This window comes from Cheilinus undulatus, linkage group 2 (genome assembly GCF_018320785.1).
Source record: "Cheilinus undulatus linkage group 2, ASM1832078v1, whole genome shotgun sequence".
Taxonomy (NCBI): Eukaryota; Metazoa; Chordata; class Actinopteri; order Labriformes; family Labridae; genus Cheilinus; species Cheilinus undulatus.
Window position 1 is genome coordinate 19,750,892 of NC_054866.1, and position 19,161 is coordinate 19,770,052.

General features: G+C 36.5%; 1 protein-coding gene across 3 annotated transcripts in view; it reads right to left on the reverse strand.

Moving 5' to 3' along the window:
* usp32 (ubiquitin specific peptidase 32) overlaps positions 1-19,161 on the reverse strand; it is a 97,450-nt gene that overhangs the window by 35,416 nt on the left and 42,873 nt on the right. For all 3 annotated transcript variants that reach the window (XM_041813278.1, XM_041813286.1, XM_041813269.1), the window contains exons 6-12: positions 5,430-5,561; positions 5,036-5,143; positions 4,612-4,727; positions 1,888-1,950; positions 1,374-1,457; positions 1,188-1,249; positions 611-713 (exon numbers count right to left, since the gene is read on the reverse strand). In XM_041813278.1, coding sequence (XP_041669212.1) covers positions 611-713; positions 1,188-1,249; positions 1,374-1,457; positions 1,888-1,950; positions 4,612-4,727; positions 5,036-5,143; positions 5,430-5,561 — 668 coding nt within the window. The remainder of the gene's footprint in view (positions 1-610; positions 714-1,187; positions 1,250-1,373; positions 1,458-1,887; positions 1,951-4,611; positions 4,728-5,035; positions 5,144-5,429; positions 5,562-19,161) is intronic.

Below are 19,161 nucleotides of genomic sequence, written 5' to 3' on the forward strand. Positions count from 1 at the left end.
AAGGGTTATTATAAGTCCATATCTTTTTTACACATCTTTGAAACCCAGTTCAGACCAAAGATTCATGACAAGATGAGATTAAACTTTAAACTGCCTGTAACGGGCCACTATGTCCTGAAAGCCTGTCAGTTCACACCACTGCAACTAGGAGAGACGACATTTCAATAGTGACATCCATCTTTGGTTCAGTTTTCACTCTTACTGGTGCTGCATATGTTAGGCAGAGCAAACAGTGACTACTGAGACTGTATTTAACAAGGGAAACGGCTGATGATAACGCTGCTCTAACTGGCAACAGGTAAACTATATCCCTAGAGATATACTGTTACCAATGTACAATGTATCCCATTCATAAAAAGTAAAACTGATGTGAACAGCAGACTTCCTCTCTTGATTAAAGGTGCTGATTGGCTGTTGAAACACTCTGTATGCCTGACATTCTAAAACCAGCTGTTGGAAATGTCACAAACTGACAGTAACACCATCACCCAGTCTTATTCAGAGCTGCGTCAGCTCAGTTCACACATCTGCAACGGTCTTCAGCAATGTTCTAAAATGGTCTTGTAGTGTCACAAGTCTTTGGTCTGAACCGGTGCTTAAGCTGACTTACATATTTAACGTAGTCCTTCCACTGCTGCCACCACAGCATGGAGATGAGGAACCAGTTCTGACCCTGCTGCAGCCCATGTCTACTCTCTCTCTCTAACCAACCCCTACACATAAACACAAACACAGAGACAAAGAAAAGACACGTTACTAAAGCACAACCATTGAACCAATTTGTTCTACAAAGTTTAACACACAATCTGTAAAAAAGGCTGTTTTCAAACATTTAGTCCTGTAAATTCAGGCTCACCCTAGTATCTTCTTGAGTTTCTTATTCATATTTAAATTACAGTGTCTTTTGCCTTAATATCAATGCTGCATGTAATATTGCATGTGAGACAATTACACAGGAGATTTTACCATTACAGAAATCATCAACCCTGCTTACAGGGGATTTCTGTGATGCTTTCCTGTTAATTTCACAAACTGGTTCATCCTGACTTCACAAAGGAATATGCAGATTAAGTCAGGGTTAAGAAAAATGGCCTGTTTATATTCACAAAGGTAGCTCACTTAAAAACATTTGTAAAATTTTCAGGGGTTCTGTGGATGTATGAAAACACCATGAGACAGATATGTACCTGATGATTTGTCCCTCCTCCTCAGGAGTACCAGGTCTCAGGCCAAGGACAATGTGGCAGACCTGGACCAAGACAAGCACATGAAAAAATGCACATAAAACATGTATAAAATACTTAGAAAATCGGCTAATTCAGTTTAATTTCAGCAAAAACAAAGTTGTATAACAGCAGGATGTGAGTACTGACCTGGAAAAGCAGGTTTAGGAACTCATTGGCCAAAGCACTCTTCACACTCCAGATCTGATAGTCCTCCAGGGTCAGGTGACCCAGCTGGAGAGGAAGGAAAACAACAGCTTAATCAATTTCACTAACTGAGAGAGTTCTCCTAAAAAAAGATTAAGTAAAACCAGAGTTAAGCAGTCAACTTTTGTATGTGGTAGTCCTCTCTCTCTTTTTATCTTGTAGCACCTTTCTTTTAAAATATGATACAATACGGTTAAAAAAATGTCGGATACTAACAATCATTAAAGGAATGCAGACTGTGTTATTTTACAACACGTGGTATTAAAAAAATCTTAGTACTGTACATTTTGACAACCTTCTAGTTCCAACCCTCCAGCTTCCAGTGACAACATGTGGAACTGATCCAGCTCAACGCTGGCGTTAGAAAGTGTCATTCTTTTTTGGAGCAAAAGTCAAAAGATAAACATCTGAAGGTTAAAAAGCTGATTATTCTGTCAGCAAGAGTAGTGTATCTCACCTTGGTTGTGTCATGCATCTTCAGGATGCCCTCTACAATGTCTGATACGCTACTGTGCAGCTCCTGCAAGATAACAAAACACATTAGCATAAAATTGCAAATACCATGCAGCAGCTCATCCTCATCAGCTGGTGTGGAAAAATCACAACAGTCAAGGTCTTGAAATGTAAGATTAACAAAGCATTCAACTGTTTGAAAGTGGTGAAATAAACGATTTCCGGCTATTTCCTTTTACTTTTTATATTCCATAGCTTATTTTTGCTTGAAGAAATTCTCAATATTCTACTTTGACTGTGTGAACCCTCTGAGCCTTCAGCTACTTTTTAACCATTTTGTCTCACATGGACTTGTTCTCTTAAAAAGCTCTTAAAAAGGTGTGGTCAAGTTCTGAACATTCTTTTTTCGGGATAACCTAGGCTTTAAAAATATGTGCTCCATCCTTGCTCGATCCTTGGACACGTTTAAAAAACTCCTCAAGCACCACCTGTTCTCCACAGCCTACAGTCTCTCCTAAACCTACCCCCCTGCATACAATCAACTTAGTAGTTGTCTTTTGTGTTGTGTCTTGTTTTCCACTCTTCAGTAAAGTGACCTTGGGTCTCATGGCAGTGTCATCAGGAGACATGGAATCAACTGTACTACGGCCCTCGTCTATGGAACAGCCTGCCGGAGGACCTCAGGGCTGCAGAGAACATGTTTTAAGAGCAGACTCAAGACACAGCTTTTTAGCTTAGCATTCGATTGATATTTATTTATTTTATTTATATTTATGATATTTATTTATTTTAGGCCTTCAATTTGTATTTATTTATGAATTTTATTCTTTTCCTACCTTAATTTTTTAGTTATACTATTTTATATTTTAGTTCTTAGCTTTTATACATATTGAATGACTTTAATTGTCTATGTTAAGCAAAGTGGGAGTGGGTGGATGGGTTTGAGGGAATGTTTTTTTTTTTTTTATGTAAAGCACTTTGAGTTACATGTTATGTATGAAAAGCGCTTTATAAATAAAGTTTGATTGACTGATTGATTAATTGATTGATTGGTTGATTGATTGATTGATTGATCGATGAAAGGCGCTTTACAAGTCCAAGCTATTATTATTACTACTATGTGTATGGCACTAATACCATTTAAAAATACAAAAAAGTAAGGGGACTATTAAGACAAAAGAAAACTTTAAACTGAAATTAAAACTCAAAAGATTTTTATCTGTTACAAACAGCAGACGTTTTTGCACAAACTTGTAAACTTTTTTTGCAAAAAAGAACAAGAGGTGAAAAATAATCATTCTGTGAAAGAAAGTTTTCAAAATATTGACATATTTTCATTAAAAGTCCTCACACTTTTTCCATTGGCTGTTTCCAAACCATTATTCAAAGCAGTTTCTGAAACAGAGGGCCACATTTCAGGCTCTTTCAATTTTTCTCTCCATTATAAGCTTTTCAGGCCATCTAAGGACGATGGAACAGCCTGCCATTGGTAAACAGCCCCTCACAATGCATTCTGGGAAAACAATATGGCTATTAGCATTAGCAGCTAAGAAAAACAATGATCGAAAAGGACTAAAACTTGATAAGAAGATGTTCAATGTCATATTAACTGGTGCGGATTTAATATTTAAATACCCTAAAGTCACCTAAGTTCCAGGTTCACTTCCATAAGGGCTACAAAGGTATGGATAGCATAATTGGAACGGCTCAGTGGCTAACTTCAAGAGGTGAAAAAATGAAGCAGCAACAATTTTATGGTACAAAAGTTTTTTAAATTATAATAACCAGTTTCTCTTCTTGTCCTATATGAAAATGTCAGTCTGAGAGCAATTTGAGATGCTCTAAATATGAATTAATTTTTTGAATTTGTTCTGCCATACAAAATGAGTTTATGAGCTTAAAAATACAAACATAAAAGATTATCTTCAGTGTCACAAATGGACAAACCAGTTATCAAAGGAAATTTTAACATCCTTTGTGCACACTCAGGGCTTACTTAGAAAGACTTGCATTTGCAAAAATTTCACATCATACTCTACTGCAATTGAATCCCTCTCTTGATGTGAATCACAAAGATAATAAGAATTACATTCAGGCACAAACAGCTAAAATGTCTTCCTGCTCTGTGAGGTTTCCCCCTTTTTTTGTCTGTACCTTTCCTTTACGCAAAACACTCTCAGACAACTTGTGAATTGCTGATAGCCCTAAATTATTTAATCCCCTGGTAACATTCATAATTGTAGATTAAAAATAATATTGAAAGACCTAATTTACAGATCATTCATTTTTTAACTCATACAGGGGTGGAATTGTTTTCCTGATCATAGAAAAGTTTGCATTTGACTTCTCTCATAAACACTGCAACATAGTTACCATCAACTTTCAGCAGATGGTTAATTTTTCCCCACCCTGACTGTGTGAGACTGTTAGTGTCAATGTTTGGAAATTAGAGGCTTTTTGCTATGAGGTTGCATTTGCATAGAAAAGTCAATTTTTCCCTAAATGACTCCATAATGCCTAAATTGAAAATGCACAACCAGCACAGAGATATTGTCTTTTCTCTGCGGTATAGTTGGGGCTGCATTAACCCCTTCCTGTGTATTTTAAGTCTTTTGTACTCTTTTGCACAGGTTTAGTTTGTGAAAAAGCAACATAATCCTTCAGTGAATCAAGACTTCAGCCTCTACCTGTATCTTTGCTCAGTGTGTGGGTGTATACATGAGCTTACAGGCAGTGTGTCTGTGCGATTGTCCTTCCAAACCTCCAGCAAGGCCACAACCATTTCATGGAGCTCATCTCGACTCAGAACTCCGTCACGGTCCACATCAAACACTTTAAAGCAAACTAGCAGAGGAAAACGGAAAGAAAAAAGATAGTTAGGAGGCAAAATACTGATGCAAACATATTCTCCTAGGCTTAGAAAAGCCACATAATGCTGCTCAGTCTATTAGCAGGAAATCCTTTTCTGCAAATGTAATTTCAAGCACCACTGATTGTGTACTAATGACCTACAATCCTCCACTTTCCAAAAACACCCTCACTGTGCAGCTTACATTAAATCCCCTGATAACAGCTACAAAGAGGAAAATACTGGATTTATGAAGCCTTGGGATAAATTTATCTGTACTGATTAAAACCACAGCATGGCTCACATTTCTGCCTTTCAGCGACTGGCCCCCTGCAGCATGCAGACAGTCCACAAGAGATCTCTTTAAAGTCGATGTGATTGTCCCGATTCTCATCAAAGGCGTGAAACAAGCCTGAAAAACACAACATCAGACAATACTTACAAAAAAGATAAGCCTGTAAAGATTTCAAAAGTCTAAGATTCAAAAAGTGAGGCTCAAATATGCTAACAAACCTTCTCTAGTGTGAAACAACCTGCCTGAGAAGATAAGGCATATAGAACCAGTGACGTCTTTTAATCACTTCCAGAAACTCACTTTTATAGACGTACTTTTATCTTATGTTGTCTTCCTTTTTTTTTGTAATGTGTTTGTAATTATTATGACTTTTATTTTGTTACTATTGACTTTTAAGTCTTACCTTCACTCAGTGAAGCATGGATAGGGGGAGAGACCAGCGGAACAAAGGTTTCTAAGTCAAAACGTCCAGTTCTGGACTGAGCTTTTAGCAGCCAGTAGCGCTTCTCCAAGTCGATAATGTCAGACTCCTCCACTGCAGGACAGGAAACAAGAGGGGTCAAAAACACAGAGTTTAAAAAAACATACAGAGTTAAAAAAAAAACAACATAGTAATGACAAATCAGGGAGGTGCTTCTGCACAGAAAAGCAAGAAAACAAGAGAAGTGAGGCCTGGTGGTACTGATGGCAGCTGGAAGGAGAACTGCAGTCCTCAACGATCTTTAATCAACACTTCTCCACTATTAGCAGCCCCTGTGTGTTTGACCCTCCTATAGCTTTTGACTCTCCTACTACCTCCCCCTATACAAGTTCCTTTTCTTTTTGTAAAATCCATCCTGCTGACGTTCTACGTACAGTAAACAAACTAAAGGCTGACTGCAAATCGGGACCAGATGGTATTGTAACTAAATTTATTAAGTTAGCAGCTCCTATTTTGATATTTCCATTATGTGATCTAACCTCTCCCTGTCAACTAATGCCCTCCCCGTTAGCCTAGGAAAGTGCCTCTGTCACTCCACTCCACAAGGGAGGCAATCCCTATGACATACATAACTATCGTCCAATATCTATTATCTACTCTTTTGCTAAAATCTTTGAGAAATTAATCTTTAACTAACTGTCACAATACTGTAATGATTTCTACATTCTGTCCCCACACCAGTCAGGCTTTAGACCTAACTTTTCCACAACTACAGCCCTTCTTAATTTTACAAATGATGTGTTTATCGCTTCAGAGCAAGGCAAGCTCACTGGTGCAGTTTTCCTTGATTTAACTAAAGCCTTTGATATTATTGATCACTACCTACTTCTGGATAAGCTCTTCTCTATTGGTGTCTCTCAGAGTACTCTGCTTTGGTTTAATTCATATCTTCACAATAGGCGTCAGTGTGTCAGTCTTAACGGCAGCCGGTCCGACTATCTGGTCATTGAAAAGGGAGTTCCACAAGGCTCATCTCTTGGCCCACTGCTTTTTTCAATATTTATTAATGATCTCCCTAAAATGTGCTCTGACTGCCACGTACACCTATATGCCGACGACACAGTAATTTACACATCCAGTAAAAATAGATCTGCCATTGAAAAATCTTTTAAAGAGAGTTTGGCTCTATTCAGAGGTGGCTCTTATCCAACAAACTACTGCTGAACAAAAAGAAATCCTGCAGCATGACATTTGGCACAAGACAAGCCCTTGATGACTCTACAACCTTAAATATTTCTTTAATTGATGGATCTCCTTTGGAGCATGTAAATTCTTTTAAGTACTTAGGTCTCTAGATTGACCCAGTGCTGTCTTTCAATGTGCAGACTGACTCCATAACAAATAAGCTTAACTGGAGCCTAGGTACTCTATATCGCTCTATATATTGTTTCACTCAGCAAATGAAGAAAAAAATTGTAACACAACTACTACTACCAATACTAGACTATGCTAACACTGTATATCAGAACACTACCAAATCACACCTTCAGCCCCTCAATGTTATATACCACAGCCTCTGTAGATTCATTTTAAGATGCCCTTATCTAACCCATCACTGTACCCTGTATGAAACTCTAAACTGGTTACCTCTCAAAGCAAGATGACACTTCCACTGGCTCCAGACAATCTAATGATTCATTTGACAAGTCCTGCCTTTTTAGAACAACGTCTAATACCTTACACATCACCATACCCTCTCAGACAAGCCCTTCTGCGTTCCCTTCACCAAAAAGGAAGTTGGTAGACGAGCATTTAAATTCAAAGCCCCGTCTGATTGGAATAACTTACCCATTGCCATAAGAACAATTAATTCTCTGAGCCTGTTCAAGAAATCATTATTCACTTACCTCAAAACTCCATGTCTCTGCTTCTAATGGAAATGTCTTCTTATCATAATATCATACTATCTCTAGCCACTCTGGCATATCTATTGTTATTACTGTTTCTAATATTGCTATGTTTTAGTCCTCTTTATTGAAAATAACTTATCTTTTGCTTGACTCCTTCTAAAATCTACACCACAAGGCACAATGTTCTTTTGTCTTTGTATGTAGGTATAGTGGAAAAAGGGACTGATGTATGGGGAGGTGGGTAATTGAGAGCCTTTGTTACATGTATGTTTATGTAAATGTGTTTTTTTTCTATGTTCTGTGTTGGACCCCCTCTAAAATGAGATGGGTCATCTCAAGGGGCTATCCAGTAATAAAGTTACAGTTAAAGACACTCGTTGATCATCTTAGTTGGTGGTTCATATATCGTTACCATTATTATTGACAGAAAAGCCAAAACCAAGACAACATGTTTAAGATGCATTCATGACAGCCATAAATCTGTCTAATTCATTCATCCATCCATCAATCCATTCATTCATGGAGCCATCCATGGAACCATCTGTGCATCCGTTGATCAATCATGGATCAACCATGGATCCATCTATCTATCCATGGATCCATCTATCCATCCATCCATTCTTTCCATCCATCCATCCGTCCATCCATCCATCCATCCATCCATCCATCCATCCATCCATCCATCCATCCATCCATCCATCCATCCATCCAATGTTTATCTAGGCTGTGATGGCAGCAGGCTAAGCAAGTTGATCCAGATGTCACTATATTTTTTTCAGCTCCTCCTCAGGATTCTGAGACATTCCTAGGCCTGATAAGATGCAATCCCTTCAGTTAGCTCAGGGCCTTCCTCAGGGTTACCTCCCTGCTGAGCATACTCAAAAACCCTCAAAAGAAGGTGACCAGGACACAATTTTTATCAGATGTCCAAACCACCTGGCTCATCCAATGCATAGGATCAGGGCCTCTACTCCAGGCTACCACTGCCACTCTTTGGAGGAATGTCATTTCAGCTTTTGAATCTGCAGTTTGATTTTTTTTTCTGTCACTACATTAAGCTCAAAACCATAAGTGAGGGTAGGACTGATAATCATAAATAGTTTAATACTAAGATGAACTCTGACTGCTTTAAGAGGCAAAACTTTACTCTTGTTTACATGATTTCAGGAAACAGTTTGAACAGTAAGGTTTTGACATATTATAAAAGCCCTTTCAACACTACAAACCTACATTGAACTACATTAAATATGACAGAGCATATAAGTTAAGTCAATTTCAATATGCACTTGTACAAACCTTAAAAGAATCCCGTGCAACTTTCAGTGCCAGCAGAGCTTCCAGAAAACTGACAGCAAAGAATATAAAACGGCAGGACTGGCAAAGTGCTGATTCAGCCAAGGATTTAGACATAGCAATGAAGTAAAACATTTTAATATAAATCCTGCCTAATAACTTGTGGTACAGGGGATTAGATAAAAACTGAAATTGAAGTCCAAAAGGGTGTTTTCCATGACCATGTGCACTGGAATTTAAATAAATCACTTTTAAAATGCTTCTTGAAGCCAGAACTCAGAATATTGTTTAATCAAGCCATAACTTGACGAATAGAAAACAAGAGCAAGCTTTGCGATTCTCTTTCTACATAGTTTTCACTTCAATGTAAATCAAACAATGACACCTCTTTCAATACCAGGGCAACAAAATTAGAAGATCAATAGACCCAAAATGGTGTCGTTTATTGTTCAAATGATCCAAAATTGCAGTTTTGGTTCAATTTAGTTTGCTTGCCATTTTCAATGGACTTATTTCTTTCCTATGCACCTACAGATGTAGTTTTCCCAAAGTGTTGTTACTTTTTGATTCTTTCATTTAAATAAATGATAGTATCATTTTTAAGTATGTGTATCTAAATGTGTCAAAGTATTGAGGATTTTGACAACAGGTTATATATGCCATGTGAGAACATAAAAATGTTATCATTTTTTATACTGAGGTGAATTGGAGATCTTGCATAATTGGCTCTAGCATGAAGAGTGAAAAGGATGGTTGCAATGTTAGCGGAGCAAATCTAAGATGTTTCATGACTCACCATGTAACAAATCAGACCAATATAGTACATACTGCTCTGTAAGGGTCATTGGGCCAGCCTCCCTTTTAAACATGCTAATCTGCAGATTAAGGTAATAGGATTCAGCAGCTATCCAGCTAGCCTTGGGCATGAAGCCACTTCATATGACAGGTGTCAAACACATACACACAAAAGAGAAAATAAAATGACGGTCACTTCCTGGCACAAAGCGGACTAAGACTTCCCAGTCAGGTCATAAAACATCTTCCAAGAAGCTTGTTTTTAGCAGTTATTGGTCACAGCTTCCAGGCACAGAGATGTTTATGCTTGCGGTTGAGTGATAGTGAATCTTTAAAGACGGCCTGTCTAAGAAAGGTATTGCCAATCCTTCAGACCTAATTAGCAGAAAGAGAAGAGAATTACAGGAATCGATTCAAGTTGTATTTCTCAATATCAAAGATCAGCTTATCGGTGTCCCTTGAGAGCTAGCTGTTCAAAGCAGCATTTGATTGGATCACCTTGATCCAGATACAGACGTTGCAAGACGACCAAATCTGGATTGCTTTAAATGAGACTACAAATCAGAGCTATGTAGAGAACAGGCTGATTGGCCAGAAAAGGAATGTATAAAGTATCCTAACATGAAGATATACTTTAAATTAATTATTGTTTCAGAGGCATAAATATCCGACAAACAGCTGAGATGATAGCACAATGAAACAATACAAATAACAATTTGTATTTCCTTTGAAAAGTGGGGCACCTCATAAAGCCAACTGCTAAAATATATAAAAACAGAAATTAATAGACACTATTAGGGTAAAAAGGCCCAGGACCAGACTTTGATGATTAAAAAAACATTATACTTAAAAGACAAATATTATCGGCCCTTTATCAGTATCGGCATATGTCAAAATTTTTGCCGATATTTACATCCGTTATTTTGGCTGTGCATATTTCAACTGTATAATTTGACCACATACGTATACTAATAAATTAGTAGAGTTTTAGGCTGGACCAATAGACCTATGTAAGTTGAAATCTTTTTCTTTACTCTTTCTCATTCTTTAAACTTCAAAGTGTGTTTAAAGATAAAAAGTTTGTTTCTTTTTTCTTTCTCAAACCTAAAATTGTGTTCAAAGGACTGAAATTTTAGTAATGTAAAACATATTTAAACATCGGTATCGATATCGGCTTAGATAAATCTGTAATTGGCATATCAGATATCGGCAAAAATCCAATATCATCCCTAAAAATAATCTTCTGTTGAGGACCTTTAATCTATAATAAGGTATGCAGCTGTTGGAGGCTACTTTTGACCATCAATTTCACATGTATCAGGCAATAAATGAAAATAACATTTCAGTGGTTTTGTCACGTTTTGTTGGCTATAAATAGGGGAGGAAAAAAAATCCCATTAGTTTTTAACCTGGTTTATTGAGGTCTTAATCACTAATTCTCAAGTTTGATGAAAAGCTACAATTCGGAAAGACAAATTCTGAATAACTGAATATCAGTGTTAAACATTTCAGAATTGATTTTAACTCCTGAAGTCTAACTTCAACCCCATTCTCAGAGAAATGGGCTTCATAGTTGAAGTTTTTTTTCAGTCTTGTTCTATTAAGTATTTATCCAATTCTGTTAAGAGGCACTTGATCTACACTCTGCCTAACTGCCATTTCAAATATGGGGGACATCATGCCCTTGGGAAGAGTGTTTACATGTGTTTAGATGTTGCCTGTTGTACATCGATAACTGCTGGGACTCATTTGCACTTGTTGCAGGTGCATTATTATTGTTTTTGATGTTAAAAACTTTCGCATCATGAGTGAAGCTATCCACTGAGTGGATCACTTCTAACTGGTGGCAAGGGCTGATCTGCAGTTTACCCTTTAAAGCCTGATACCTCAAATAATAGCCAGAAAATTATTATATTGGAAATGAGATGTTTTTTAACCTTCTTCACCAAAATTTGCACATTTTTGTACCACATTTGCTGCATTACGTATATCTTTCAATTGGTAATCCACTGAAGGGCAATTATATAATTTATCAGAATGTATTAAAAGGTTCTTAAGTTACTTATTGATCATGTTGAGATAGATAGAGGTTTCATAAAGTTGCATATCAAATATGATATAATTGGCTTTAAAGGTTTAAGGGTGGTGTACTGATTTCATCAAAGGGTGTTTCTTAGCTCTGCATTTGTGTTCTAGTTCCATATTTGTCTGAACATGCCTGAATTTGACTGAGGTGTTCAACACAAGGTGACAATTTCTATTAAGTATAAAAAGTGCATTGCAATGTGTCAATAATTAAAATGGTAAATGTTTCAAATGCACACCCAAAAGGGAAAGGAAATGACACAATGTGTGAAAAGAACACTTAATGTGTAAAAAAAATCAACAACTCTGTTAAAATCAATCAAATCTTTATTAGAAAAAGCAAAAAATTGAGACCTAGTTGCTTCAGATATTTAAAAATATGTCAGTTTAGGAAGCAAATTCACCTGTTAGAAGTGTTGAAATGAGATGTGTCTTTAAACATTATTATAGTCATTTTATAGCCATATTTTTGTTCTTTATCATGAGAATGATGTCTTATGTTATCTAAAAAAATATGTTTATCTGGACATTTCAGATGTTTGTAGCTTACCATAATTATTATTTAATTTTTTTCAATTTTTTTCAATTTTTATTTTTCATTCCCACCAAAAACAGTTGAACTCAAATACTTTCCTTTTCTAATACACATATTTTTGAAGCTTTGATGAATTTGGGAAATTACTCATCATTTTCATTTTGCATCACTGCAACATGCAGTCCAAACATCAACACTGGTTTTAATTTGCATAATAGTCAATAACACAGTAAGTTATCCTGTAAACTGTTTGCCAAAAAATACGGAGTGATTTTCTGATTTTTCATTTAAATATGATCAACAAAAAAATAACAAGTTAAGCTCCTTAGCCAAGTTAAAGACTTTATAAGTTTTCATGATACTTAGAAAGTCATCCATGCTTTCATAACATCCCACTTAGACTACAATAACTCCCTCTACATAGGAGTCAGTAGGTCCTCCCCATGTCCCATGTCTGTAGTATGTACAGAACACTGTTGCCAGATTTTTAAACAGGCACTAGAAAGCATGAGCACATCACCCCTGGGCTCTCTTACCCCCACTGGCTCCCTGTTGATTTCAGTATTCATTTTGAAATTGTATTACTTTTCAGAAATCCCCCCATGGTTTAGCTCCTCCTTATTTATCTTAACTTTTAATCCCCTACATTTCAGCACAATCACTCTGGTATTCTGATCAGTCTCCTGTGGCTGTCCCTCAGGCTCAGAGGAAACTCAGAGATGATCGTGCTTTCTCAGTTGCAGGCCCCTCTGTGGAACAAACTGCTTCCCCACAGTAGATGAGCCAACTGTCTTGGTTAGTTGAAAATCACAGCTCAGAGTATGTTTTTTTCCTTTGGACTTCATATTCAACTTAACTGTCTTTGATATGCCTTTCTGTTAACATTACCCAGTGTCTCTTTACTGTCTCTGTTCATTGTGTCCTTATATGTACTGTATATATTAGGGGTGTAATGGTACAGAAAAATTTCGGTTCGGTACGTACCTCGGTTTTGAAGTTACGGTTCAGTAAGTTTTTAGTACGGTAATTATAGCGAATAAATAAATTTTAATTTTTATGTTTTATTTTTAAATCAAATTGTATTAAAATAAATTGGCTAAATAAATAACATTTCAATTATAAATAATGCTGCGAACTCCTTCCAAAAGTTCTCCAATGATTAAAAATAATAATAAATAAATATATTTTTGAATTACTAGGTTTTTACAATTGGTATATTGACATATTTTTACCCATTCTTTAAACACTAAAATTTCCCAGCCAACTTGAATGCATCATTATACAACTTATGTTAGCTTGTTAAGTATGCAAATTAGCATCCTTCCTGCTGATTTCAACACAGACTTGAGCACTGGATTACTTTTTTAACCAATGGGACCTACTGCAAAGTTTGGGAGAACTTTTCCCAGCCCATCTTGGCAGATAAAGAAGTTAGAGCCGTGTGAAATCTGAGGATAACTTTACCTATGACACAGACGCAGACATGAAGGAGTCCCCTCTCCCCCTGCTCCGAGGTGCAGGAGGTGCAGGGGGAGGTGTGGGTGTCCAAGGCTGATAGTTGAAGGTCAAGTTAATTTGTTAATTCTGTCTGCATGCGAGCTTCATTCCACATGTATTCGTTCTGTACACATCGTTACCGTACCGAGAGGCCCATACCAAATCGGTACAGTACAAATACACGTACCTTTACACCCCTAGTATATATGTTTATTTCTATCTTTCTTTTACCTTTGTCTGTAAAGCACTTGGGTCTGCTCTAGCTATTTTTAAATGAGCTATTTAAATAAATTTAGTTTGACTTGGCAAATCTGTTAAAGTTTCCATGAAGCATGACAGATGCAGCATGATGGAAACATAGTTTAAGACAAAAATGAGAAAAAAAATGGTGTCTAAAGGGATGACAAAACCTACTGAAAAATATTGAAAAATGCACGAAAGAAAGTGAGAGCACCATTTAAATTACATCTATATGTTGGCAATATATCTATAAGTAGTGTGCAGGAGTTTTCCAACAATTTTTGTTAATTAAAGACAAAAAATGATTGCATTGAAGCATTGTGTCTACTTCTTCCATTTTTGTTCCTGTGGGATTGAAAGAGGTATCAATTTCATTTGTTTTCTTACAAGCATCATAATACAGTGTGTTGTTTTGCATTATTTTATCTACTGTTGATACACTTAAATATGAGGGGAAATTCAGTTAGATTTACTCACAAACTGCTGGGAGAAATGTTTTTCAGAGGGGAGATTCTTTACTTAAATACTCTGAGGTCATTTCAGAGCCTGGACAACAACTTTGACAGCTCTTAAGATGTCAAATCAGTGCATCTGCTATTGAAAGAGTGTTATTTTTCTGAAAGTACATCCTCTTGAGTGAAGTATATGTCAGTATTTGCAAACCTCAGGAGAGCTGACCTGAACCTGACTGTGAGGAACCCCGTCACCTTTTTACTGTGGCTGTTCACCTCTGTTTCCTGCCTGAGGCATTTCAACCTAAACAAACTAAAAGGGAGCACTGAGTGCAAAATCAATGATTTAGAGCGTAAAGGGGCTGTATGGAGATGGAAATAATATGACGGCTATAAATTATTAAGCAACATTGCACAGACTCAGGACTACCTTTTTGTCTCAAAGCTCAGCCACAAACTTGGCATAAACAAGAGAGTTAGTTCCAACAAAGGAATCATAAAATAAGTAACTGAGTCCTAGTAACTTAGGCTAGCAGATGTGTTGAACTCTGATTATCTGAATAAACTCTCTGAATAAACTGAAGCCTTTTGTATAAATGATTTAATAGTCCTGGTGAATATGAAAGCAGATAAGTTCACGTTTGTCATTACAGCTGGGTTTTATTCTATTTTGATGGCATGTGGTTTAATGAAACATGGTGTTCAATCAGGGATCCTATAGCAGGGTATATGCAGGAATCTTGAAGTTAATTTTAATACCTTTTTAAGACTTTTTCAAGACCTTCTCAATATTTTTTAATACCTCACCACCACTTCAAGCTGTAACCGTTTACATCAGTGATATAGCTTGATCTGGCACTCTAAGAGACAATTTACAAACGCACCCACAATAGCCTAGTTTTTTATGTACCTGTTCATCTTTGTTTTTTAATAAAAATGAATAAATTCACACACTTTTATAATGTTTTTGGGACTCAAACTCTTGGACAGCTAATTCAGAAAAAATACTTTCAAAATTTAAGACTTTATAAAGTCATGATAAGACCTTTTAATACTTTTTAAGGGTCTTAATTTTCCCAAAATTGATTTATCACCTTTAATACTTTTCAAGACCCCGCGGATACCCTGTATAGGAGCATGGGATACAATATTGATACAGCAATATGTGTTTGTCCTACTAGTGTGTTAGATGTATTGAATTCCTGCTGCCAATTAACAATATTCTAATTGAAAAATAAAATCTGTGCTCCGAACTGATTCACTATTTATGGCTCTTCATGATTACAATGAGAATGAGCAGGGATTGCTGGAAGAGATGGGAGAGTTGGGCTAAGTCCTCCCTTTCTTATACATTAAGAGGAGATTGTTTTGCATTTTAGTATACCTTAAGTAAGAACCAATCCTTATAGTCACAATAACGACAAAACATATCTCTCTAAATTGTCTTATTTTTACATGTCAAGTACAATGACATCTTCTTTTTAAGTCTTCTGTAGTGTAAATGATTAACAGGTGTCATGGCTAATACTCCTTTGATTTGCCAGTACTTGAGCTTGATTCATAAAGCCCAGAGGCCCGGACGTTTGATCAATGACAACTACAGGCTTACAAATTTTAGAGACAATAAGAAACTGACATCCCATCTCTTAACTTAAGAAAAATACTTTCTTTAGCTAAAATGATCTTCTATTAGGAGGTTACTGTAACTTTCAATTATATGTTAGCCTTAAGATCATGAACTACGGTGTACATCTTAATCCACTGGTTAGAAACTGCACTCCCTTCCTCTATAGAGTAATGCACCAGCCTACGCTGGGAATGAGGGTATCAACAACTGAATGCCCAAAGATAAAAGAAGACAACAGTGGAAGAACGGTAGGCAGCAGTGAAGCTTGATAAGAGGTAATAAGAGGTGAAACTAAATCCAAATTGTAGTAAATAAATACAATAATCCTTAACATTAAAGGAGCATTTAAGTTTACCATTTTAATCAATTAATCATTAATCCTCTGAACTGATTTAAATCTTGCTAAGTCTGGCTGATTTTTCATCCTGGTTAAAGTGTTTTAGAAGCTATTAATATTTCTTTTTTTTTATTTGAAAGTTATAATGGTGGTTATTCAAGGCTCCCGCTGATGTAAAGCTATGGTATTACTCCAGGTAACATCACTGTCAGTGTCTTTGATTGAACTTAAATCCTTGGAATGACTGTAGACTTAAAAATTTGAGTTTGGCAGCCAACTCTGCCAAAAGCTGAAGGCTCTTAGACGTAAATGAGCTTTCAGTCCGGCCATCCTTTAGATTCAGATGACCAGAGACACACCAGTCTGTTTGAATCTGTTAGGAAAGACGATGGATTATGGGAAAGGAGAAAATGACTCATAAAAAGGGCTGAACTGTCATTAAAACTCATTCAGTACTAATTCTTACTTAGGGTCTTAATAAGTAAGTATTAAATAGGTCATCTCTGCAGGAAATGTACCTAATCAAGCATGCTCTATTAAAAAAAACACTCAGTTTGTCATACTACTGCTATAAAGACTGCACTTGGCTGGCCAGCCTCTGTCTCAAATATTTGGTTTGTTTGTCTTGTGCCTATATAGTTAGAGTTAGCCTTCAGACAAAACAATATCTGTATTGTGCACAAAAATAAGTAACTGACTGATTCATCTGTAGACATTCAATCCCCATGTCCTGCGAGGTTAAACAACTGTATTCATGACTGAAGGCAGGACAGTAATATTTCATGTCAAAAACTTGTCTTCCTCTTTCACGAAGAAGTCTTTCTCTGTAGGGATCCTGCCTTTAATGTTCTCAAATGCTCACGTTTACCATCTGTGCCTGTCTTTGACAAAATCACAGCTTTTAGTTGATATTTCTAAAACATTTTCAGTCAAGGACTGCCTACATAAGGAATAAAAGGAATAGTTTACTTTTTTTTCCAGAAAAATCTGTTAACTGTATCATGTCAAACTTGTAGCACATAGAGCCCAATTAAAAAAACATTACTCTTTAAGAACTTTATAAATTGTATGTGATGTACAACTGAGAAAAATATCACTGCACAGGAACTGTGTTGAAAACAGAGTTCTGTGTGATTCTTTGAAGGAATTTTTACACTGAACTTTTGGTTTGAGGTTTTACCCTGCACCTTAGTTTTTACCATAATAAGACTTAAGAATCCAACTCTTCTTGCAAGTCTATGCGCTCATTTATGCACTATGTTTGATACGCAAATATACAGACACAGAGGGAGCCTTCTTGCGTTCATGTCACCCATATTTAGGCACACTTCTTGGTGCTTAGAGAACATACAAAATGTTGTAATACCACTAGAAATTAAGGGGGCGTTAGCATGTGATGTAGTTAACTTTTGAGCCAAAACAGAGAATACTTCAGAAAATTTTGGAACTTTTTGAGGAAACATCATGTGAGTTGGTTTGAAACTATAACGATATGTATGATGTTACCTCACTCAGGCACACTGAAAGACAACTGCAGATCAACTGAGAGGAGATCAAACGGGACGCGAACTGGACACCAGTTGAACAACAAGGAAAGAGAAGAGAGAGATTGCACCCTCTAGTGGATAATTGTTTTTCAAACATACGTCCCAGCATAAAGGACACATGCGAGTATACGGGTAGTGGCAGTTGCACCATTTAAATGTATAAATCCATTTTCATACAAAACAGAGCATAAATAAGCCTTAACAATTAGCACATATGTACCAGTAAGCCAATATATTTATTTAAGTAAAGCTGCCTTTTCCATTAATGACAATAAAAAAAAAACATGTAATGCTGCTATAACAGAAAAGCAAGCACAATGACTAACTTCACTAGGTGACTCCTCTGACCAGATACCCACCTAGAGGTGCGACTCTCTCCGACCTGCAGCAGAGATACCATACCATTATCCAGGGAACATCCTTGGAGAGGTGCTGCCACCGCCAGCCTTCAGCATATTAACCTCCGTCTGATAACAGCTCACAGAAATCTACGTCATCCCGACCTTTTCCTCCCTCAAATTTCTGCTCTTAGAATGTTACGGTGCTATCAGTTGCTAAAACGTTAGCGGAGGGTTCTTTTTGCTAAGCTCGGCCATGAGTCAAGCTTCACGTTCTTGTTCTAGAAAGAATCATGGATCAGGAGTGTCAGTCACTCTCCCTCTCTCTCTCTCCAACACACATTCAGAGACACAAAGTTAAGAGGATAAGCAGATTAAAGTCAGAGTCCAGGTTCTCTTTACAAGACACGTTTTTTCCAGTCCACTGTCCTTAATTGGCAAAATAAAGCCTGGCTAAATTTACTTTAAAGAAGATCACTGTATACTTTTTGATTTTCTGTGTTATCATATATATGTGTATGAAAAATTAAAATCTTTAATAAAATTTATCTTTTAGATGAGCAAATCAAAAGTCAGATAACAATCAACATGTTTGTTTTAAAATCTAAATTTCTTGACTGTGATATAATGTTACGAGATTATAGGCACAATATTAAATAAGTATGATTAATATTCATAACCATTATCCCCGCCAAATGACTTGAGCAGCAAATTAATGTCCAGTATTTCTGATAGCTAACTATATTTTTTTCAAACTGATTTCTTTCAGAAGAGGTGGGGAAATACAGCTGGGTAACCTCCTACTTGGCACTATACAGATAAAGCAGAGAAAGGCAAACACTTTTAAGCAAGGTTACAGCAGATCACAGCTTAAGTCAGGTTTAAGCATTTCCAAGTGATAGCACTAAATTAAAAACAAACAAATATCAAGAAGTAGACTGATAGTTTGTCTAAGGGGTTATTTTACAGTCCAGTGGCACGGAGTTACTTGAATGACCACTCAACAGTCATGGAGTTAACTTCATATTTAAAATTGTCGGTTTATAGTGTTCATTTTT